Raw genomic sequence first — 27082 nt, 5'->3', positions numbered from 1 at the left:
AGTAACGTGTGCTCCAGCTGGTAGGACTGATGATGAAGATGGAGTGCTGGACTGGCGAACGTTATAAAATAATCACCATCTCGGCAAATACATTTCACAGTCAGTTTCTGCCTGGCAGTTTGTGTTCCCTCTAGTTCAGGTTAAATGTGTGGAGGTTTTTGTTTCCATGAGAGATATAAAGCTGTTTGAAAAGGAAGAACAATTTGAGGTGTGATTTCTTTCACACATTTAGACCAGTCCCCCTGATTTGTTGTCATGATCTGGCTGCTGTGCACACAGCTGGAAGATGGATGTGTCTGTAATCTGGTCCATTACTCAAACTCAGTTTCAGGTGCAGTTTTAAATACACGTATAAGGTCGTAGTAGACGTTCAGTACATATGGGAAGCCACAGTCCAGACGGAAGCCACAGGTAGCCGGTCATTTAGGGCGGGTATCCCACGTGCTGCTTTGTTGACACAGTGACGTGTGTTTACCCAACCTCTGCCCCTGCCTAGCTGTGACGCCGTCTACCCGCTGATAAGCAACCACCGCGGTCCTACCTACCCGAGTCCCATATCTCGCCACCCGACCACCCGAAGCTGACAGCGTCTCTCTCCACTCCTTTCTCCGGACAAGCATCATGACGACGGTGACATCGGTCGTGGCTGCTGTATTGGTACTGATGACCATCGCCCATGGAACACCTGTCCTGTCGAGGGGTATGTAACACTGTGTGAAGGGTCTGACCACCGGTCAAAACATGTGTAATGGTATTGAGAAACATCTGCCTAGGGGGCAATAGGGTCGGAGACGTTGGTATTGTGTGTTAACGGAGTTGTTGTTGTACTATCTATTGCCTCAGCTGTGAAATACAGATTGGCCTCGCGATCGAGTCAAGTGGGTTCAACTCTGCTATTGTGTATCTGAACGTTGTACCTGTGTGAACGCTCCGCGCCGACATGCAGTCCTCGACTGTGATATGGGATACCCGGGCTGTGCTACCACCAAAACCTAGCTAGCCACTGGTTATTATTGGGTTATGGATGCGCCTGCTTCTAGTTCTGAAAATGAAGGAAGATTGGAAATGAATATAACCTGTTTCTGCTGACCATCTACACACTTGTGGGTCGATACGGTGACGTTTGTCTCACTCTCTACAGATTAATGGTAGGACAAGGATGAACAGGGTGTGGGAGGGTTTGGGGTGAAAACTAAAGACAAATATACTACCAACAAATAATAAGGGAACTATTGATTTGAATTTCGCCATCGTTGAGGTGAGCGTTTACTATACCACAGCGTTGCATCTAAACGCAACATCAAATCAACAATGAAATTTAACATCATGCATGAACGTGCACACAGAAGCCAAAGTCAGTGCGCCAAGAGGGGAACTCACAATCTGTAACTAAACTGAGCTGAGCACACGCTTAAAGAGTCTCGGAGATAGTTTGTTTATTTGTTGTTTAACGCCGCACTATTCCAGCTACATGACGGCGGTCTGTAAATAATCGAGTCTGGACCAGACAATCCAGTGATTGATGCCAAGTGCATCGATACACGCAAATGGGATACGATGACATACATCAACCAAGTCAGCGAACCTGACCACCCGATCCCGTTAGTCGTCTCTTACAAGTATAGTCGCTCAAAGACAGCATCTCAATGAACAGATAAAATGGTTAATTGTGGGTTCGATAAAGTGGAGGCGCTGCGAGGACGTCAAGTTGCCCGAAAGTTGGCAAATCAAGTTGGTAATTTCTCGACTGTGGGCCAAGTACCGTCAAACGGTAGGGGTTGCAGTAAGACAAGGACGTGGTAGGCATAAAAACGACACCCAGACAGGATCGTCTCATTACATTAATTGTACAACGCAATAGATTCTAATCTGCCGCTGTTATCAATAGAGAATTCCGTACGATAACAGGAAGGCGAATTGCAATGTTTACCGCTGAAAACCGGCCCTATGCCCCCCGCCTAAAAGCAAGGCGTCCTGTAGAGGGTGTGACTCTAACAGCATACCATAAGCGGCAAAAATTGGGCTCGGCTGGGCAACACCAGGGACGGACTGTGCGCCAAGGGCGTTTCACACCATATTTACAGACGATTCAAGGTTTTGCCTCCGATTCACAGATGGAAGAAAACGTTGTTGGCGACGTAGCGGCGAGCGGCATGCCCGGGCAACAATTCTTGACCATAATCGGTTTTGAGGCCGTAGTGCCATGGTGTGGGGCGGTATCAGACACCCAGGCATCTGTAAACATGGTCTTGTCGTTGCTCAATTCGCTAGAATTATCATTAAGCATCTGTATATATAAAGCATCTGTGGGATGTCCTCGGGCGAAGAGTGCACGCCAGAGACCCAGCACCTGCCAACGTGGGTCAGCTTTGGGTAAGTATTCGGGTGGAACATTACCAAGGGCAACCATGCGCAATTTAATCAACAGGAAATAGAAATAGAAAGTTAATTTGGTCTTACGGCTGATGAGTCGAGTGTTACCTAGTAATCGAGTAAACAGGTGAACTAAACTTGGAAACATGTAAAATATACCTGGGTCCCTGGTACGGAATCGTCACCATTTTACTTGTTGTCGTTATACCCGGCGTCAATACTATTCAACCGGACAGACGGGATATCTGCGCCTGTGTGGCGGCGGTTGTGTATTCAGGTCTACAACACCATCGGACGATAGTGAGGAACTTCATCCACACCGACCGTTTCCACTGTACTCTTAATCCGGTCCTGACAAGACGCTGAACACACTGATCAGCCAGTGCACTGTACCGACTGATCACCAGGACCACTGTACCCACTGATCACCCAGTCCACTGTACCGACTGATCAACCAGTCCACTGTACCCACTGATCACCCAGTCCACTGTACCCACTGATCAACCAGTCCACTGTACCCACTGATCACCAGGTCCACTGTACCCACTGATCACCAGATCCACTGTACCCACTGATCACCCAGTCCACTGTACCCACTGATCACCAAGTCCACTGTACCGACTGATCACCAGGTCCACTGTACCCACTGATCACCCAGTCCACTGTACCCACTGATCACCCAGTCCACTGTACCCACTGATCAACCAGTCCACTGTACCCACTGATCAACCAGTCCACTGTTCCGACTGATCAACCAGTCCACTGTACCCACTGATCACCCAGTCCACTGTACCCACTGATCACCCAGTCCACTGTACCCACTGATCAACCAGTCCACTGTACCCACTGATCAACCAGTCCACTGTACCCACTGATCACCCAGTCCACTGTACCCACTGATCAACCAGTCCACTGTTCCGACTGATCACCCAGTCCACTGTACCCACTGATCAACCAGTCCACTGTACCCACTGATCACCCAGTCCACTGTACCCACTGATCACCCAGTCCACTGTACCCACTGATCAACCAGTCCACTGTTCCGACTGATCACCCAGTCCACTGTACCCACTGATCAACAAGTCCACTGTACCCACTGATCACCCAGTGCACTGTACCCACTGATCACCCAGTCCACTGTACCCACTGATCAACCAGTCCACTGTACTCACTGATCACCCAGTGCACTGTACCCACTGATCACCCAGTGCACTGTACCCACTGATCACCCAGTCCACTGTACCCACTGATCACCCAGTCCACTGTACCCACTGATCACCCAGTCCACTGTACCCACTGATCACCCAGTCCACTGTACCCACTGATCACCCAGTCCACTGTACCCACTGATCACCCAGTCCACTGTACCCACTGATCAACAAGTCCACTGTACCCACTGATCACCCAGTCCACTGTACCCACTGATCAACCAGTCCACTGTACCCACTGATCAACCAGTCCACTGTACCCACTGATCACCCAGTCCACTGTACCCACTGATCACCCAGTCCACTGTACCCACTGATCACCCAGTCCACTGTACCCACTGATCACCCAGTCCACTGTACCGACTGATCACCCAGTCCACTGTACCCACTGATCACCCAGTCCACTGTACCCACTGATCAACCAGTCCGGTGTACCCACTGATCAACCAGTCCACTGTACCGACTGATCACCCAGTGCACTGTACCCACTGATCACCCAGTCCACTGTACCCACTGATCACCCAGTCCACTGTACCCACTGATCACCCAGTCCACTGTACCCACTGATCACCCAGTCCACTGTACCCACTGATCACCCAGTCCACTGTACCCACTGATCACCCAGTCCACTGTACCCACTGATCACCCAGTCCACTGTACCCACTGATCACCAGGTCCACTGTACCCACTGATCACCCAGTCCACTGTACCCACTGATCACCCAGTCACAACCAGACAGGTGACTACCCACTGATCACCCAGTCCACTGTACCCACTGATCACCCAGTCCACTGTACCGACTGATCACCCAGTCCACTGTACCGACTGATCACCCAGTGCACTGTACCCACTGATCACCCAGTGCACTGTACCCACTGATCACCCAGTGCACTGTACCCACTGATCACCCAGTGCACTGTACCCACTGATCACCCAGTCCACTGTACCCACTGATCACCCAGTCCACTGTACCCACTGATCACCCAGTCCACTGTACCCACTGATCAACAAGTCCACTGTACCCACTGATCACCCAGTCCACTGTACCCACTGATCACCCAGTCCACTGTACCCACTGATCAACAAGTCCACTGTACCGACTGATCACCCAGTCCACTGTACCGACTGATCACCCAGTGCACTGTACCCACTGATCACCCAGTGCACTGTACCCACTGATCACCCAGTGCACTGTACCCACTGATCACCCAGTGCACTGTACCCACTGATCACCCAGTCCACTGTACCCACTGATCACCCAGTCCCATCCAAAGTCGGGCAAAATGTGGTTATTTTGGGCAACAGAGCCAGTATTGTGAACACCCTCGTTGACCGCGTCCCTGCCCTCAGACAATTACTGCCCCTGATTGATATATGGGGAGACTTCCGCTAGATTCTACTAACGTGACAGAATGATAAATGGCTGAATCTAGAAACCTTCACCTACAAAACGTGGTTGCGCACAGGCGAGGCGTAATCTGTTTAGGTCTGGGTGCGTTGTGTGAAGGTGTGATCCAGGCAGGTTGGGAGGTGCGTTGAGTGAAGTGTGCTCCAGGCAGATAGAGGTGCGGTGTGTGAAGGTGTGCTCCAGGCAGGTAGGGGGGTGCGTTGTGTGAAAGTGTGCTCCAGGCAGGTAGGGGGGTGCGGTGTGTGAAGGTGTGCTCCAGGCAGGTAGGGGGGTGCGTTGTGTGAAAGTGTGCTCCAGGCAGGTAGGTGGGTGCGGTGTGTGAAGGTGTGCTCTAGGCAGGTAGGGGGGTTCGGTGTGTGAAGGTGTGCTCTAGGCAGGTAGGGGGGTGCGTTGTGTGAAGGTGTGCTCCAGGCAGGTAGGGGGGTGCGTTGTGTGAAAGTGTGCTCCAGGCAGGTAGGGGGGTGCGTTGTGTGAAGGTGTGCTCCAGGCAGGTAGGGGGGTGCGTTGTGTGAAGGTGTGCTCCAGGCAGGTAGGGGGGTGCGTTGTGTGAAGGTGTGCTCTAGGCAGGCAGGGGGGTACGTTGTGTGAAGGTGTGCTCCAGGCAGGTAGGGGGGTGCGTTGTGTGAATGTGTGCTCCAGGCAGGTAGGGGGGTGCGTTATGTGAAGGTGTGCTCTAGGCAGGTCCGGGTGTGTTGTGTGAAGGTGTGCTCTAGGCAGGTCCGGGTGCGTTATGTGAAGGTGTGCTCTAGGCAGGTCCGGGTGCGTTATGTGAAGGTGTGCTCTAGGCAGGTCCGGGTGCGGTGTGTGAAGGTGTGCTCCAGGAAGGTAGAGGTGCGTTGTGTGCAGGTGTGCTCTAGGCAGGTCCGGGTGTGTTATGTGAAGGTGTGCTCTAGGCAGGCCCGGGTGTGTTATGTGAAGGTGTGCTCTAGGCAGGTCTGGGTGTGTTATGTGAAGGTGTGCTCTAGGCAGGTCCGGGTGTGTTATGTGAAGGTGTGCTCTAGGCAGGTCCGGGTGCGTTATGTGAAGGTGTGCTCTAGGCAGGTCCGGGTGTGTTATGTTAAGGTGTGCTCTAGGCAGGTCCAGGTGCGTTATATGAAGGTGTGCTCTAGGCAGGTCCGGGTGCGTTATATGAAGGTGTGCTCTCGGTAGGTAGAGGGGTGTGAGGTGTGCAGGAGTATTTTATAGGCAGGTAGAGGGGTGGGAGGTGTGCAGGTGTACTCCAAAAAGGTGATTGCGACATCACAGCTAATTCTCCTGTTCCCGTATACTATTTCGTTATTCAAAGATATATCGGATCTGACGATGTTTGGTCACACGGTCTGCAAGCATCAAGTTCACTCAACTATTAAATATGCTCTGTCCGTGATAAGAATACGATTACACACACAAACATGCGTATACGTCGTATGTAGGGCATGCTCCACCCCGGAGAACAAACGTAAATCACTGTGCCACGCCCTCCTTTTGTGATCTCCGGCAGTCCATACACGGAGGTCACATCTCTTAAATGCTTTAGCACAGGTTACACACTATATTTTACACATTCTTGTGTAATAGTTGTTTACTTCATGTTTGTATTTCCATAAGCATGTCGTTAATCCGATCCCCTTCCACGATGACCTCTCATCCCGTGAGACATATCAACACGCCCAAGATTCTCTCACACTACTTACCTCCCTTTGTGAGCGTGACATTCAGCAAGAGATCTGTATCAACTGATGGCTGTTTACTTAACTCCCAGCTAAGTTGTGTTGTGGCTTCCTGAATGTATCGGCACTTCCACACACAGATTAAACACGGTTAACATCGTCATCACAGATACTTCATGCCATGCATCACAAACTCGGAGCACACGCATCACGATGGAGTCTCAGCAGCTCTTTAATATACTTGTATTATTGCCTCCTTGACTGAGCTTGGACTGGCAGTGACTGCCGACAGAGGTGAGGCACAACTTGGATAAGTTGGGTGAGGTGAAATTGGGCTTAACGTCGCGTTGGAGATATTTTTATTGGACTTGTATTGCGATATATAGGAGTGTGAGTGCGCGTGCGTGTGTTTGTGTCCACTAGACCACGCAGGTGGTCTCACGACTTGGTTAGCGACATGAATCATGTTATTATGCCTCAAAGTGAGATTGACCAATCAGAGAGCAGATCTACTGACCCAACATGAGACCGTATACCGTCAGTAACAGCCATCTTTTGGATTTTCAAACGCACACCTCACATATTTCACATGATAATTCTGGTTCAAAACTTCGTTGAAATTCGTTCAACACTGTTTTGTGTATTTACTAGAATATCATTAATAGTGATGTGCATGACAATAATTCAAAAATAATCACGTTCGTGGCTTTATTGATAAAGATTATAGTTAAAACTTTCCACAAGGTTTGGCCTCTAAACCGTAAATACGATGTCAAGTTAGGTTAGCAGAAAAAAAGCTCTGAGACGAAAGTTCCCATACTTTAACATAGAGCTAAGACAGCCGTAGCGCTGAGACGATGGTAACTCCCATACTTTAACATAGAGCTAAGACAGCCGTAGCGCTGAGACGATGGTAACTCCAACACTTTAACATAGACCAAAGACAGTCGTAGCACTGAGACGATGGTAACTCCCATACTTTAACGTAGACCAAAGACAGTCGTAGCGCCGAGACGATAGTAACTCCCATACTTTAACATAGAGCTAAGACAGCCGTAGCGCTGAGACGATGGTAACTCCCATACTTTAACATACACCAAAGACAGTCGTAGCGCTTAGACGATGGTAACTCCAACACTTTAACATAGACCAAAGACAGCCGTAGCGCCGAGACGATAGTAACTCCCATACTTTAACATAGAGCTAAGACAGTCGTAGCGCTTAGACGATCCTAACTCCCATACTTTAACATAGAGCTAAGACAGCCGTAGCGCTGAGACGACAGTAACTCCCATACTTTAACATAGACCAAAGACAGTCGAAGCGCTGAGACGACGGTAACTCCCATACTTTAACATAGAGCTAAGACAGTCGTAGCGCTTAGACGATCCTAACTCCCATACTTTAACATAGAGCTAAGACAGTCGTAGCGCCGAGACGATCCTAACTCCCATACTTTAACATAGAGCTAAGACAGTCGTAGCGCTTAGACGATCCTAACTCCCATACTTTAACATAGAGCTAAGACAGTCGTAGCGATGAGACGATCCTAACTCCCATACTTTAACATAGAGCTAAGACAGCCGTAGCGCTTAGACGATCCTAACTCCCATACTTTAACATAGAGCTAAGACAGTCGTAGCGCTTAGACGATCCTAACTCCCATACTTTAACATAGAGCTAAGACAGTCGTAGCGATGAGACGATCCTAACTCCCATACTTTAACATAGAGCTAAGACAGCCGTAGCGCTTAGACGATCCTAACTCCCATACTTTAACATAGAGCTAAGACAGTCGTAGCGATGAGACGATCCTAACTCCCATACTTTAACATAGAGCTAAGACAGCCGTAGCGCTGAGACGATGGTAACTCCAACACTTTAACATAGACAAAAGACAGCCGTAGCGCTGAGACGATGGTAACTCCAACACTTTAACATAGACCAAAGACAGTCGTAGCACTGAGACGACAGTAACTCCAACACTTTAACATAGACCAAAGACAGCCGTAGCGCTGAGACGATGGTAACTCCAACACTTTAACATAGACCAAAGACAGTCGTAGCGCTGAGACGATGGTAACTCCCATACTTTAACATAGAGCTAAGACAGCCGTAGCGCTGAGACGACAGTAACTCCCATACTTTAACATAGAGCTAAGACAGCCGTAGCGCTGAGACGATGGTAACTCCAACACTTTAACATAGAGCTAAGACAGTCGTAGCGCTGAGACGATGGTAACTCCAACACTTTAACATAGACAAAAGACAGTCGTAGCGCTGAGACGATAGTAACTCCAACACTTTAACATAGAGCTAAGACAGTCGTAGCGCTGAGACGATAGTAACTCCAACACTTTAACATAGAGCTAAGACAGCCGTAGCGCTGAGACGATGGTAACTCCAACACTTTAACATAGACCAAAGACAGTCGTAGCGCTGAGACGATGGTAACTCCCATACTTTAACATAGAGCTAAGACAGCCGTAGCGCTGAGACCCTTGTAGTTGTGTGTGAAATATTGTACCTATATGTGTAGGATAATCCTAATCTCCTGGACTGATACACGCTGACAGCGGCACGTGGCCGGCTCAGTCAAACTCTCTAGGGTCCATCAGGCTGTTTATGTTTGTTTGGGGTTCGAGGCTAGTTCCCAACAAATTGGCAAACATTTAAAATATATATGCATTGGCTAAATGTACGCATATATTAGTGTTTTAACTAAGAATTGTACATGAATAGACTATAAGGTTTCGTCGAGATTCACTACTGTTATCAATGTGAACTTAAGCGTCCGACAACGATGTGTTATATTTCTCCACATACACACACTTGTCTCACCCAGGCAACGTAATATATGCTCATGTTAAATTTAGCATTACATGAATTATTTAAAGGAATATTTAGCTTAGATCTAGCCCGTTTTAACATTGTTTACGTCAACATAACCACCTGTGTCTGTCACACATTTCATCACGGTTATCACTTTTTTTCCGTAGTGAGGAGATATCGATTTTACTCTCCATAATCATCTTGCAAGTTTCAAGTTGGCGTTTATATTAGTTGGGTGAGTTCTCAACAACATGCAAGGGTGTTGGAATTAGTCATCGCTTGATTACAGACATTAGATGCTTCTAGTCCACACACCCTGTGCGACTTGGGCCACATTCTCCCCACACAGAGCGACACGGCGTGCATCTGGCATGGCGGGGGCTCACAACGATCCTGTAGTCCGTAGAACGATCTATATACTTCTGTCACATATTGCAGCTGAAACTAGGTATCAGTCAGACAAACCCACCAGTGAAGCAATCTGACATGACTGGTGTTTGGGGGATGAATCATGACAACCTCACATGACTGGTGTTTGTGGAATGAATCATGACAACCTCACATGACTGGTGTTTGTGGGATGAATCATGATAACCTCACATGGCTGGTGTTTGGGGGATGAATCATGACAACCTCACATGACTGGTGTTTGTGGAATGAATCATGACAACCTCACATGACTGGTGTTTGTGGGATGAATCATGATAACCTCACATGACTGGTGTTTGTGGGATGAATCATGACAACCTCACATGACTGGTGTTTGGGGGATGAATCATGACAACCTCACATGACTGGTGTTTGGGGGATGAATCATGATAACCTCACATGACTGGTGTTTGGGGGATGAATCATGATAACCTCACATGACTGGTGTTTGGGGGATGAATCATGACAACCTCACATGACTGGTGTTTGGGGGATGGAGCATGATAACCTCACATGACTGGTGTTTGGGGGATGGAGCATGACAACTTTAAGCATTTTGTTCAGATTAAGTTTGGTCGATGGATCACGAATCTGAGCTTGTTTCATAATGAAAAGTGAAGCGCCGTAAAATATTCCATTTCCGCCAGTGAAACAAGACATTAATGCATCACAAATACTCCATGAATCCATAAAAAATATGTGTACTTGACCAGTATGGTACCCCCAGTACTTGACCAGTATATTACCCCCAGTAATTGCCCAGTATGTAACCCCCAGTACTTGACCAGTATGTTACCCCCAGTACTTGACCAGTATGTAACCCCCAGTACTTGAACAGTATGATACTCTCAGTACTTGACCAGTATGTAACCCCCAGTACTTGAACAGTATGATACTCTCAGTACTTGACCAGTATGTTACCCCTAGTACTTGACCAGTATGTAACCCCCAGTACTTGAACAGTATGATACTCTCAGTACTTGACCAGTATGTTACCCCCAGTACTTGACCAGTATGTTCCCCCAGTACTTGAACAGTATGTTACTCTCAGTACTTGAACAGTATGTTACTCCCAATACTTGACCAGTATGTTACTCTCAGAACATGACCAGTATATTACCCCCAGGACATGACCAGTATATTACCCCATTACATCACCAGCATGTTACCCCTAGCTTATGACCAGTATGTTACCCCCAGGACATGACCAGTTTATTACCCCCAGGACATGACCATCATATTACCCCTAGGACATGACCAGTATAATACCCCATTACATGACTAGTATGTTACCCCATTACATGACCAGTATGTTACCCCTAGGTCATGACCAGTATGTTACCCCCAGGACATGACCAGTATATTACCCCAAGGACATTAACCAGTATGTTACCCCATTACATGACCAGTATGTTACCCTCAGGACATGACCAGTATGTTACCCCTAGGTCATGACCAGTATGTTACCCCCAGGACATGACCAGTATATTACCCCCAGGACATGACCAGTATATTACCCCCAGGACATGACCAGTATATTACCCCAAGGACATTAACCAGTATGTTACCCCATTACATGACCAGTATGTTACCCCTAGGTCATGACCAGTATGTTACCCCTAGGTCATGACCAGTATGTTACCCCCAGGACATGACCAGTATATTACCCCAAGGACATTAACCAGTATGTTACCCCATTACATGACCAGTATGTTACCCTCAGGACATGACCAGTATGTTACCCCTAGGTCATGACCAGTATGTTACCCTCAGGACATGACCAGTATAATACCCCATTACATGACCAGTATGTTACCCCATTACATGACCAGTATGTTACCCCTAGGTCATGACCAGTATGTTACCCCATTACATGACCAGTATGTTACCCTCAGGACATGACCAGTATGTTACCCTCAGGACATGACCAGTATGTTACCCCCAGGACATGACCAGTATATTACCCCCAGGACATGACCAGTATATTACCCCCAGGACATGACCAGTATATTACCCCCAGGACATGACTAGTATATTGCCCCCAGGACATGACCAGTATATTACCCCCAGGACATGACCAGTATATTACCCCCAGGACATGACCAGTATATTACCCCAATTACATGACCAGTATATTACCCCCAGGACATGACCAGTATACTACCCCCAGGACATGACCAGTATATTACCCCTAGGACATGATCAGTATATTACCCCCAGGACATGACCAGTATATTACCCCCAGGACATGACCAGTATATTACCCCCAGGACATGACCAGTATATTACCCCTAGGACATGATCAGTATATTACCCCCAGGACATGACCAGTATATTACCCCCAGGACATGACCAGTACATTACCCCCAGGACATGACCAGTATATTACCCCCAGGACATGGCCAGTATGGTACTCCCCAGTATTTGACAAGTATGTACCCCCAGGCCAGTACCCCCAGGACATTTCCAGTATATTATCCCCAATACTTGACCGATATATTACCCCCAGTACTTGATCGATATGTTACCCCCAGTACTTGACTAAAAATATTACCCCCAATACTTGACCATTATATTACCCCCAGTACTTGACCATTATATTACCCCCAGTATTTTGACCGGTATTTCTCTTTCAATTTCAGCAAAGCGAGTTGATACACATGCAGGGAAGGTATGTGACAACAGTTTATTATCATAGACATGGCACATGCGCAATGTAGTGCACTATGACATTCATGTCATATTATCTGGATAATGTCTCGATGATTAAACAGACGATTTGTAATAACACATTACGTGTATACATCGAGAGTTGTAATAACACATTGCATGTACACACTGAGAGTTGTAATAAAACAGTACATGTACACACTGAGAGTTGTAATAACATATTACATGTATACACTGAGAGTTGTAATAACACAATACATGTACACACTGAGAGTTGTAATAACATATTACATGTATACACTGAGAGTTGTAATAACACAGTACATGTACACACTGAGAGTTGTAATAACATATCACGTGTATACACTGAGAGTTTAAATAACACATTGCACCTACACACTCAGAGTTGTTATAACACATTACATCTACACACTGAGAGTTGTTATAACACATTACATCTACACACTGAGAGTTGTAATAACACATTACATCTACACACTGAGAGTTGTAATAACACATTACATCTACACACTGAGAGTTGTTATAACACATTACATCTACACAGTCAGAGTTGTTATTACACATTACATCTACACACTGAGAGTTGTAATAACACATTACGTGTATACACTGAGAGTTGTAATAACACATTACGTGTATACACTGAGAGTTGTAATAACACATTACATCTACACACTGAGAGTTGTTATAACACATTACATCTACACACTGAGAGTTGTAATAACACATTACATCTACACACTGAGAGTTGTAATAACACATTACATCTACACACTGAGAGTTGTAATAACACATTACGTGTACACACTGAGAGTTGTAATAACACATTACATCTACACACTGAGAGTTGTAATAACACATTACATCTACACACTGAGAGTTGTAATAACACATTACGTGTACACACTGAGAGTTGTAATAACACATTACATCTACACACTGAGAGTTGGATCAACACATTACATCTACACACTGAGAGTTGTAATAACACATTACATGTACACACTGAGAGTTCTAATAACACATTACATCTACACATCGGGAGTTGTTATTACACATTACATCTACACACTGAGAGTTGTAATAACACATTACGTGTATACACTGAGAGTTGTAATAACACATTGCATGTACACACTGAGAGTTGTAATAACACATTACATCTACACACTCAGAGTTGTTATAACACATTGTATCTACACACTCAGAGTTGTTATAACACATTACGTGTACACACTGAGAGTTGTAATAACACATTACATCTACACACTGAGAGTTGTAATAACACATTACATCTACACACCGGGAGTTGTTATTACACATTACATGTACACACTGAGAGTTGTAATAACACATTACATGTACACACTGAGAGTTGTAATAACACATTACATCTACACACTGAGAGTTGTAATAACACATTACATCTACACACTGAGAGTTGTAATAACACATTACATCTACACACTGAGAGTTGTAATAACACATTACGTGTACACACTGAGAGTTGTAATAACACATTACATCTACACACTGAGAGTTGTAATAACACATTACATCTACACACTGAGAGTTGTTATAACACATTACGTGTTTACACTGAGAGTTGTAATAACACATTACATCTACACACTGAGAGTTGTAATAACACATTACATCTACACACTGAGAGTTGTAATAACACATTACGTGTACACACTGAGAGTTGTAATAACACATTACATCTACACACTGAGAGTTGTAATAACACGTTACATCTACACACTCAGAGTTGTAATAACACATTACATCTACACACTGAGAGTTGTAATAACACATTACGTGTACACACTGAGAGTTGTAATAACACATTACATCTACACACTGAGAGTTGTAATAACACATTACATCTACACACTGAGAGTTGTAATAACACATTACGTGTACACACTGAGAGTTGTAATAACACATTACATCTACACACTGAGAGTTGGATCAACACATTACATCTACACACTGAGAGTTGTAATAACACATTACATGTACACACTGAGAGTTGTAATAACACATTACATCTACACATCGGGAGTTGTTATTACACATTACATCTACACACTGAGAGTTGTAATAACACATTACGTGTATACACTGAGAGTTGTAATAACACATTACATCTACACACTCAGAGTTGTTATAACACATTGTATCTACACACTCAGAGTTGTTATAACACATTACATGTATACACTGAGAGTTGTTATAACACATTACGTGTATACACTGAGAGTTGTAATAACACATTACATCTACACACTGAGAGTTGTAATAACACATTACATGTACACACTGAGAGTTGTAATAACACATTACATCTACACACCGGGAGTTGTTATTACACATTACATGTACACACTGAGAGTTGTAATAACACATTACATCTACACACTGAGAGTTGTAATAAAACATTACATGTATACACTGAGAGTTGTAATAAAACATTGCATCTACACACTGAGAGTTGTTATAACACATTACATCTACACACTGAGAGTTGTAATAACATATTACATGTACACACTGAGAGTTGTAATAACACATTACATTATACACTGAGAGTTGTGATTACATATTACATGCACACACTGAGAGTTATTATAACACATTACATCTACACACTGAGAGTTGTAATAACACATTGCATGTACACACTGAGAGTTGTAATAACACATTACGTGTTTACACTGAGAGTTGTAATAACACATTGCATCTACACACTGAGAGTTGTAATAACACATTACGTGTACACACTGAGAGTTGTTATTACACATTACATGTACACACTGAGAGTTGTAATAACACATTACATCTACACACTGAGAGTTGTAATAAAACATTACATGTATACACTGAGAGTTGTAATAAAACATTGCATCTACACACTGAGAGTTGTTATAACACATTACATCTACACACTGAGAGTTGTAATAACATATTACATGTACACACTGAGAGTTGTAATAACACATTACATTATACACTGAGAGTTGTGATTACATATTACATGTACACACTGAGAGTTGTAATAACACATTGCATGTACACACTGAGAGTTGTAATAACACATTACGTGTATACACTGAGAGTTGTAATAACACATTGCATCTACACACTGAGAGTTGTAATAACACATTGCATTATACACTGAGAGTTGTAATAACAGATTACATTATACACTGAGAGTTGTAATAACACAGTACATGTACACACTGAGAGTTGTAATAACACATTACGTGTATACACTGAGAGTTGTAATAACACATTGCATCTACACACTGATAGTATTTATAACACGTTACATCTACACACTGACAGTTGTAATAACACATTACATCTACACACTGAGAGTTGTAATAACACATTACGTGTACACACTGAGAGTTGTTATAACACATTACATGTAAACACTGAGAGTTGTAATAACACATTACATGTAAACACTGAGAGTTGTAATAACACATTACATCTACACACTGAGAGTTGTAATAACACATTACGTGTACACACTGAGAGTTGTAATAACACATTACGTGTACACACTGAGAGTTGTTATAACACATTACATGTACACACTGAGAGTTGTTATAACACATTACGTGTACACACTGAGAGTTGTAATAACACATTACATGTAAACACTGAGAGTTGTAATAACACATTACGTGTATACACTGAGAGTTGTAATAACACATTACATGTATACACTGAGAGTTGTAATAACAGATTACATCTACACACTGAGAGTTGTAATAACACATTACATGTACACACTGAGAGTTGTTATAACACATTACGTGTACACACTGAGAGTTGTAATAACACATTACATGTAAACACTGAGAGTTGTAATAACACATTACATGTACACACTGAGAGTTGTTATAACACATTACATGTACACACTGAGAGTTGTTATAACACATTACGTGTACACACTGAGAGTTGTAATAACACATTACATGTAAACACTGAGAGTTGTAATAACACATTACGTGTATACACTGAGAGTTGTAATAACACATTACATGTATACACTCAGGGTTGTTATAACACATTACATCTACACACTGAGAGTTGTAATAACACATTACATCTACACACTGAGAGTTGTAATAACACATTACGTGTACACACTGAGAGTTGTTATAACACATTACGTGTACACACTGAGAGTTGTAATAACACATTACATGTACACACTGAGAGTTGTAATAACACATTACGTGTACACACTGAGAGTTGTAATAACACATTACGTGTACACACTGAGAGTTGTAATAACACATTACATCTACACACCGGGAGTTGTTATTACACATTACATGTACACACTGAGAGTTGTTATAACACATTACATCTACACACTGAGAGTTGTAATAACACATTACATCTACACACTGAGAGTTGTAATAACACATTACATCTACACACTGAGAGTTGTAATAACACATTACGTGTATACATCGAGAGTTGTAATAACACTTTACGTGTATACACTGAGTGTTGTTATAACACATTACATCTACACACTGAGAGTTGTTATAACACATAACGTGTATACACTGAGAGTTGTAATAACACATTGCATCTACACACTGATAGTATTTATAACACGTTACATCTACACACTGAGAGTTGTAATAACATATTACATCTACACACTGAGAGTTGTTATAACACATTACATCTACACAGTCAGAGTTGTTATAACACATTACATCTACACACTGAGAGTTGTAATAACACATTACGTGTATACACTGAGAGTTGAAATAACACATTACATCTACACACTGAGAGTTGTAATAACATATTACATCTACACACTGAGAGTTGTAATAACACATTACATCTACACACTGAGAGTTGTAATAACACATTACGTGTATACACTGAGAGTTGAAATAACACATTACATGTACACACTGAGAGTTGTAATAACATATTACATGTACACACTGAGAGTTGAAATAACACATTACATGTACACACTGAGAGTTGTTATAACACATTACATCTACACACTGAGAGTTGTAATAACATATTACATCTACACACTGAGAGTTGTAATAACACATAACATCTATACACTGAGAGTTGTAATAACACATTACATGTAATGATGATGATGATGATGATGATGATGATGATGTGACTCTTTTACTTGTTTCAGGTGAAAGAATTGAGACAAAAGGTACTTAACAGTGTTTTAATTGAAAATATATAGCATAAATTACACTTCTTTCTGTCAGATTTATCAAATAATTGAAAATTTGATAATCTACCTATAAGAGATCAAAGCACTCTCTTAATTCCGAATTTACTTACTAAGCTTATTATCACCTTTATTTCAGTTGTTGCAGTTGCAAGAAATGGTAAGTGAGAGAATGAGAGAATGGTGTTTTATGCCGTATTTAATATATATAAAAAGTCACGACTTTCATTCAACAAATCAGGCAAACCAGTCCTTCACAGCGTCAGCAACGATCCACATTCGGGGCCCTTGGGCATAAACTCAGCCCGGTGCCCATCTACTCACCCTACGCAAGAGGGGACAGGAAGTGGCAAGAATGGGCAGGCGGGGTCAGGAAGGGGCAGGCAGGGACAGGAGGGCGCAGGGGGGGGGGGGCAGGAAGGAGCTTGAAGGGGCAGGCGGTGAAAGTAAGGAGCGGGATGGGGCATGAGGTGCCTGGAAGGGAAGGGCAGGCATGGTCAAGAAGGGGCAGAAAGGGGCAGATAGGGCCAGAAAGGGGCAGGAAGGGGCAGGAAGAGGCAGGAAGGGGCAGGCGGGGCAGGAAGGGACAGGTAGGGGCAGGCGGGGACAGGAAGGGGCAGGAAGGGGCAGGAAGGGGCAGGTGGGGCCAGGAAGGGACAGGGACAGGGGCCTGGAAGGGGCAGGCATGATCAGGAAGGAGCAGAAAGAGGCAGGTGGGCCCAGGAAGGGGCAAGCGGGGTCAGGAAGGGACCAGGAAGAGGCAGGAGGGACCAGGCGGGAGCAGGAGGAGACAGGAAGGAGCAGATGGGGCCAGAAAGTGCCAGAAAGGGGCGGGAAGGGGCAGGCGGGGACAGAAATGGGCAGGGTGGACAGAAAGGGGCAGGCAGGGACAGGCAGGGACAGGTTGGGGTTGGGATGTCCAGGAAGGGGCAGGCGGGACCAGGAAGGGTCAGGAGGAGTCAGGAAGTGACCTGACTCACCTGACTCTTTTACATGCCATCTGACTTGCGCTTACACTTTGTTGTATCATATCGATGTAAAAGGGTTGGCGTACATGTTGGTTGTTGCTGATTGTAGTTAGAAGATATCAACAACGGCAAAGAAAAGGACGATGTTGACAATACTTTAAAAACATCATCGCCTGTGGCAATTGGCTCAAAGATCGAGAGAAACAGTCGTGAACCAATGAGAAGCGAGTATGACGACCAGGCTCCAACCAGACAAGACAAAGTGAAGTTGCTTGCCACCAGATTGGTGGACGGAGACAGGAAAACACTGAAGGTGATTCATTTTTCTTTCAAATTATTCAAACTGATACATTGGAGGGGTACAATGTTACGTCAGACAGGAAGGGGGTGTTACACGGGTACAATGTTACGTTAGACAGGAAGGGGTTGTTACACGGGTACAATGTTACGTCAGACAGGAAGGGGTTGTTACACGGGTACAATGTTACGTCAGACAGGAAGGGGTTGTTACACGGGTACAATGTTACGTCAGACAGGAAGGGGGTGTTACACGGGTACAATGTTACGTCAGACAGGAAAGGGTTGTTACACGGGTACAATGTTACGTCAGACAGGAAGGGGGTGTTACACGGGTACAATGTTACGTCAGACAGGAAGGGGTTGTTACACGGGTACAATGTTACGTCAGACAGGAAGGGGGTGTTACACGGGTACAATGTTACGTCAGACAAGAAGGGGTTGTTACACGGGTACAATGTTACGTCAGACAGGAAGGGGTTGTTACACGGGTACAATGTTACGTCAGACAGGAAGGGGTTGTTACATGGGTACAATGTTACGTCAGACAGGAAGGGGTTGTTACACGGGTACAATGTTACGTCAGACAAGAAGGGGTTGTTACACGGGTACAATGTTACGTCAGAGAGGAAGGGGTTGTTATATGGGTACACTGTTACGTCAGACAGGAAGGGGTTGTAACATGGGTACAATGTTAAGTCAGACAAGAAGGGGTTGTTACATGGGTACAATGTTACGTCAGACAGGAAGGGGGTGTTATACGGGTACACTGTTACGTCAGACAGGAAGGGGGTGTTACATGGGTACAATGTTAAGTCAGACAGGAAGGGGGTGTTACACGGGTACAATGTTAAGTCAGACAGGAAGGGGTTGTTACATGGGTACAATGTTACGTCAGACAGGAAGGGGTTGTTACACGGGTACAATGTTAAGTCAGACAGGAAGGGGTTATTACACGGGTACAATGTTACGTCAGACAGGAAGGGGTTGTTACATGGGTACAATGTTACGTCAGACAGGAAGGGGGTGTTACACGGGTACAACGTTACGTCAGACAGGAAGGGGTTGTTACACGGGTACAATGTTAAGTCAGACAGGAAGGGTTTGTTACACGGGTACAATGTTACGTCAGACAGGAAAGGGTGTTATACGGGTACACTGTTACGTCAGACAGGAAGGGGGTGTTACATGGGTACAATGTTAAGTCAGACAGGAAGGGGTTGTTACATGGGTACAATGTTAAGTCAGACAGGAAGGGGTTGTTACACGGGTACAATGTTAAGTCAGACAGGAAGGGGTTGTTACACGGGTACAATGTTACGTCAGACAGGAAGGGGGTGTTACACGGGTACAATGTTACGTCAGACAAGAAGGGGTTGTTACACGGGTACAATGTTAAGTCAGAGAGGAAGGGGTTGTTACACGGGTACAATGATACATCAGACAGGAAGGGGTTGTTACATGGGTACAATGTTACGTCAGACAGGAAGGGGTTGTTACATGGGTACAATGTTACGTCAGACAGGAAGGGGTTGTTACACGGGTACAATGTTAAGTTAGACAGGAAGGTGGTGTTACACGGGTAGAGATCATCAGACGGAGATAGGGCAGGTGTGTTACACGGGTACATATCATCAGACAGAGACAGGAAGGGTGTGTTACACTGGTACGTATCATCAGACAGAGACAGGATGGTGTGTTAAACGGGTACATATCATCAGACAGAGACCGGAAGGTGTGTGTGACACGGGTAGAGGTGATCAGACGGCGACCTGAAGGGTGTGTTAAACGGGTACGTATCATCAGACAGAGACAGGAAGGGTGTGTTAAACAGGTACGTATCATCAGACAGAGACAGGAAGGGTGTGTTAAACGGGTACGTACCATCAGACAGAGACAGGAAGGGTGTGTTAAACAGGTACGTATCATCAGACAGAGACAGGAAGGGTGTGTTAAACGGGTACGTATCATCAGACATGGACAGGAAGGGTGTGTTAAACAGGTACGTATCATCAGACAGAGACAGGAAGGGTGTGTTAAACAGGTACGTATCATCAGACAGAGACAGGAAGGGTGTGTTAAACGGGTACGTATCATCAGACATGGACAGGAAGGGTGTGTTAAACAGGTACGTATCATCAGACAGGGACAGGAAGGGTGTGTTAAACGGGTACGTATCATCAGACAGAGACAGGAAGGGTGTGTTAAACGGGTACATATCATCAGATAGAGACCGGAAGGGGGGCGTGACACGGGTAGAGGTCATCAGACGGAGAGAGGGAAGGTGTGTTACACGGGTATATAAAACGTTATCACAGACATTTATTCATGTTTACTTTACCTTTGGTGTTGCTTGATTGTGTCCCAGATGCTGGAGAACACTTTGGCACACGTCCGATCTCAGGAGGAGGCGGGGGCACAGCAGGACGAGGACATTGCAGCAGGAGGTAGGACACCCGATATGAAGCGACTGGCCAGTTGGGGGCGTGGGGGGGGGGGGGGGGGGGGGGGGGGGGGGGGGGGCGATGTACGATTTCAGTTTTGGCTGAAGCCAATTTGCAAATTTGCAGTATTTTTTTAGGAAATCAATATATTTGACACCACACAAACGCACACATTTTGCCTGATTCTTTTCACGTAATTCTTTAAAAGATGAGTTAGGGTTCCACGAGGAGGTAGTAGCCGACAACGTGGACACACGTCAAGAGGGAAGCGACACGGGAGCTGACACGGATGTTGAAAGGGACATCATGACTTTGTTAAGGCGGTACAAACAACGTGCATCACAAGACAGTAAGTGGTAACTTCCAAAACTGGCGTAAGTATCGTCGTTACTATCATTATGACGGTAGATGGATGCGGGTGGTAGAAAAGTTGGGGGAGAGGGGTACGTGTGGAAGGAAATGATGAATGTACAAGAGAGGTTGGGAAGGCGAGTGTTGCTGGTGGAATGTTGTGATCGGTAGGAGAGTTGGAAGGGGGGGGGGGGGGGGGGGGGGGGGGGGGGGCGCAGCGGAAGAGATGGTAGAGACCCGTGAAGATAAGATCCGGGTAAGCATAGATCATCAGCATCCCATGCTTGTTGTAAAAGGCGACTATTCTTGTCGTAAGAGGCGATAAACGGGATCAGGTGTTCAGACTCGCCTGTAACATATTCATGACACATGGTGAGACACATGTAACTGATTCATGAAACATGGTGTGTCACCTGTAAAAGTTTCATGACACGTCGTGTGACACCTGTAACGGATTCATGACACATGGTGTGACACCTGTAACAGATTCATGGCACGTGGTGTGACACCTGTAACTGATTCATTAAACATGGTGTGTCACCTGCAACACATTCATGACACGTGGTGTGACACCTGTAACAGATTCATGGCACGTGGTGTGACACCTGTAACTGATTCATTAAACATGGTGTGACACCTGTAACAGATTTATAACACTTGTTGTGACACCTGTAACAGATTCATGAAACATGGTGTGACACCTGTAACAGATTAATAAAAGGTGTTGTGACACCTGTAACAGATTCATGACACATGGTGTGACACCTGTAACATATTCATGACACATGGTGTGACACCTGTAACAGATTATAACACGTGTTGTGACACCTGTAACAGATTCATGACACATGGTGTGACACCTGTAATAGATTTATAATACGTGTTGTGACACCTGTAACATATTCATGACACATGGTGTGACACCTGTAACAGATTCATGACACATGGTGTGACACCTGTAACAGATTCATGACACATGGTGTGACACCTGTAACATATTCATGATACATGGTGTGTCACCTGTTACAGATTCATGGCACATGGATTGACACCTGTAACAGATTCATGACACACGGTGTGACACCTGTAACAGATTCATGACACATGGTGTGACACCTGTAACAGATTCATGACACGTAATTCCTGTAACGCGTTCTGTATTGCAGTATTGCCGAGGTCTCGCTCCCAGCAGGTGATCGAGGAGGGCCATTTTGGGGATTTCCGGCATGAAGGTAAAATGACTGACTGTGTTGCTTCGTACAGATATAGTGAATCGTTGCTTAATACATCAAGTAATATTTGGTCTGGTCCAGGCAATATTATATGTCGCCGTGGGATACATTGCCTTGATATTGTAACAGCTGATATGTGAATTCGTTCACACAAACAAATTGGCTTAACTGTTTCACTGTTTGGGGCTGACCCTTGCACGTGTATTTTTTCTCACTTTGTCCAGTGAACAATTATTGTTTGTGTTAAACTTTCTCCGGTATTTTCTCAAACAAATTATTTTAATTTAAATGGTCGGTCCGTTACACATTGCGATAATCAAGCATACTGCAATAATCAAGCATACTGCGATTATCAAGCATACTGCAATAATCAAGCATACTGCAATAATCAAGCATACTGCGATAATCAAGCATACTGCGATAGTCAAGCATACCGCGATAATCAAGCATACTGCGATAATCAAGCATACTGCGATAATCAAGCATACTGCGATAATCAAGTATACTGCGATAATCAAGTATACTGCGATAATCAAGTATACTGCGATAATCAAGTATACTGCGATAATCAAGCACCATTATTGGTACGTTTATGTACACCGATGTTTCTGACACACACTGCTGAGTGCAGCATAAAACATCTGTCACTCAGGCGCTCCTCACTGTCGTATGGCTAAGTCTGTGTCGCAGTCCCTGAACCATATTATGTTCCCTTCCGCCCAGCCCTTTCCTCAGTGCAAAAGCCCAAAAGCAAGTCCAGACTAAGCATGAGTCTATGGCATGGCCTCTAATGTTCCAGTGCTACATGCGGTAGAGGACCGGCTGTTGAAGGACATCCAGATGGCCCTGCACAGCGGCTTCACGGTCAAGGACATCATACAAGATCTGGAATCCCCAGGTTGGTACATGTGTTCCACACTCTTCATACACCCAAGTCTTACCACATGCATCCAAGACCTTGTTCTAACATCCAAGTCGTGTAACACCAAGCAGACACATTCTTCATACACCCAAGTCTTACCACACGCATCCAAGACCTTGTTCTAACATCCAAGTCGTGTAACACCAAGCAGACACATTCTTCATACACCCAAGTCTTACCACACGCATCCAAGACCTTGTTCTAACATCCAAGTCGTGTAGCACCAAGCAGACACATTCTTCATACACCCAAGTCTTACCACACGCATCCAAGACCTTGTTCTAACATCCAAGTCGTGTAACACCAAGCAGACACATTCTTCATACACCCAAGTCTTACCACACGCATCCAAGACCTTGTTCTAACATCCAAGTCGTGTAACACCAAGCAGACACATTCTTCATACACCCAAGTCTTACCACACGCATCCAAGACCTTGTTCTAACATCCAAGTCGTGTAACACCAAGCAGACACATTCTTCATACACCCAAGTCTTACCACACGCATCCAAGACCTTGTTCTTACATCCAAGTCGTGTAACACCAAGCAGACACATTGTTCATACACCCAAGTCTTACCACACGCATCCAAGACCTTGTTCTAACATCCAAGTCGTGTAACACCAAGTAGACACATTCTTCATACACCCAAGTCTTACCACATGCATCCAAGACCTTGTTCTAACATCCAAGTCGTGTAACACCAAGCAGACACATTCTTCATATAACCAAATCCTTCAACACGCAACAGACATTTTGTTCTTACACACAAGTCTTATAAAACTCAGCGAACACATTGTATATACACACAAGTCTTTAAACACCAGTAGGGCACATTGTTCTTACATAAAAGTCTTGTAACACGCAGAGAACACATTGTTACTACACACAAGTCTTTAAACACCAGTCGGGCACATTGTTCTTACATACAAGTCTTGTAACACCAGTCGAGCACATTGTTCTTACACACAAGTCTTTAAACACCAGTCGGGCACATTGTTCTTACACACAAGTCTTACAACACGCAGCAGACACATTGTGAGTCTTTGTTTTCTTCTTGAAATTATTTTGTTTTAATTTTTATTTTTTCAGATGAAGAGTGGGGCGACACCAAAAAACGTGAGATTGAACGAGAGTTGGACACGCTGAAGAGTTTGAGACGAACAGACTAAATGTACATCGATGAGATCAGAACTATGCATTTACTGTGCATCGCCACTCAACTAGCTCGCCTGTTACTTGTATTCGCCAGATACTTGTATTCGCCAGATACTTGTACTCGCCTGTTACTTGTACTCGACTGTTACTTGTACTCGCCTGTTACTTGTACTCGCCAGATACTTGTATTCGCCTGTTACTTGTACTCGACTATTACTTGTATTCGCCAGATACTTGTACTTGCCTGTTACTTGTACTCGACTGTTACATGTACTCGCCTGTTACTTGTACTCGCCAGATACTTGTACTCGCCAGATACTTGTATTCGCCTGTTACTTGTACTCGACTGTTACTTGTACTCGCCTGTTACTTGTACTCGCCAGATACTTGTACTCGCCTGTTACTTGTACTCGACTGTTACTTGTACTCGCCTGTTACTTGTACTCGCCAGATACTTGTACTCGCCTTTTACTTGTATTCGCCAGATACTTGTACTCGACTGTTACATGTACTCGCCTGTTACTTGTACTCGCCAGATACTTGTATTCGCCAGATACTTGTACTCGCCTTTTACTTGTATTCGCCAGATACTTGTACTCGCCTGTTACTTGTACTCGACTGTTACATGTACTCGCCTGTTACTTGTACTCGCCAGATACTTGTACTCGCCAGATACTTGTATTCGCCTGTTACTTGTACTCGACTGTTACTTGTACTCGCCTGTTACTTGTACTCACCAGATACTTGTACTCGCCTGTTACTTGTACTCGCCTGTTACTTGTACTCGTCAGATACTTGTACTCGCCAGATACTTGTACTCGTCAGTTCTAGCCTGTTACTTGTACGCCATACTCTGCCTGATGACCTATCATTGCTCAGTTAAACTCGAATCAATCGTCGTGATTGTCATTCTTTTAGATACGAATGATTGTATCATTAGATCTCCGCTTAAATTTCTAGAAAATAGAAATATAATTATTGTTAATGGACCAAATATATTTACACATACTAACTGCGCTTAGTCTATTGAACAGGAGTATGTTACTGTCAAATACAATTGGTTATATGTGTATCAGTATTGACCATTAGAGGTACGAATGTGTTATTTGACTAGTAATGCGGTGATACTTGGCCCAGCAATCATTCATAAGTGGTTGATGAATATCAGTGTGTAAGACCAGTGTCAACCAATGATGTTTCACTTCGGATGTACATAACAAAAACGTTCAGCTTTAGTTGAGACATGATATGCACATTCATCAAATAGGTGTCGTCATGGAAACATTCACGATAATGTTGCTAATTATTATCATCATTTTTGTTTTTCATAGTTTCACTAAATTGTCAATATTTATACGAACTCATTCAATGTGTATTTTGTTCATGCAAATTACGTTTGTTGTCGATTGCATTTGATTAAAACCAACTTTGTTAATACGTGTCTTCGATCTTCGTGTATGAAAAGGAATCCAACTGCTTGATAGAGGGATCGGTTGATTGTCTGCTTGATAGATTGAGTGTATTTTTATGACGGAGAAGCCAGCAATTACACTTACGTATTACGACGTCTTAGAAATATGCAAGCGTGTCAAGAAAAACCTGTAATTGATGTGATGTATCAGCCAGCATGGTACACAGGTACACAGGTACACAGGTACACCACCCTTCCAACTCACCCTGGCCCGGTCTCACCACAATTATCTCAGTCCAGGGGGATGTGACGTGGTAATTACGTCTGCTTGGCAACCATAACTAGGCTGTGTAAGCAGTAAGTTGTAAGTTGCAGATTTGCGTAACTCACCACCGATCTTGACGTCACAGGTAGTCTTATTATGCCTCAAAGTGAGATTGACCAATCAGAGATCAGAT

At 44.3% G+C, this 27082-nt stretch overlaps 1 protein-coding gene across 1 annotated transcript; it reads left to right on the top strand.

The window, feature by feature from the left end:
- The first annotated feature begins 478 nt into the window (after window positions 1-478).
- Window positions 479-26648, top strand: LOC139460594 (uncharacterized). The gene is made up of 10 exons (XM_071242061.1): window positions 479-700; window positions 12542-12570; window positions 17800-17820; window positions 17981-18001; window positions 18919-19122; window positions 21475-21553; window positions 21759-21899; window positions 23068-23133; window positions 23933-24031; window positions 25148-26648. The coding sequence occupies exons 1-10, from the start codon at window positions 622-624 to the stop codon at window positions 25225-25227; spliced, it is 819 nt and encodes a 272-aa protein (XP_071098162.1). The 5' UTR covers window positions 479-621; the 3' UTR covers window positions 25228-26648.
- The last annotated feature ends 434 nt before the right edge of the window (window positions 26649-27082 follow it).

Source organism: Haliotis cracherodii, unplaced genomic scaffold, assembly GCF_022045235.1.
Source record: "Haliotis cracherodii isolate W230 unplaced genomic scaffold, xgHalCrac1.p SCAF_14, whole genome shotgun sequence".
NCBI classification, from domain to species: Eukaryota; Metazoa; Mollusca; class Gastropoda; order Lepetellida; family Haliotidae; genus Haliotis; species Haliotis cracherodii.
Note: the sequence above shows the minus strand (reverse complement) of the source record. Positions and strands in the feature narration are given on the sequence as shown.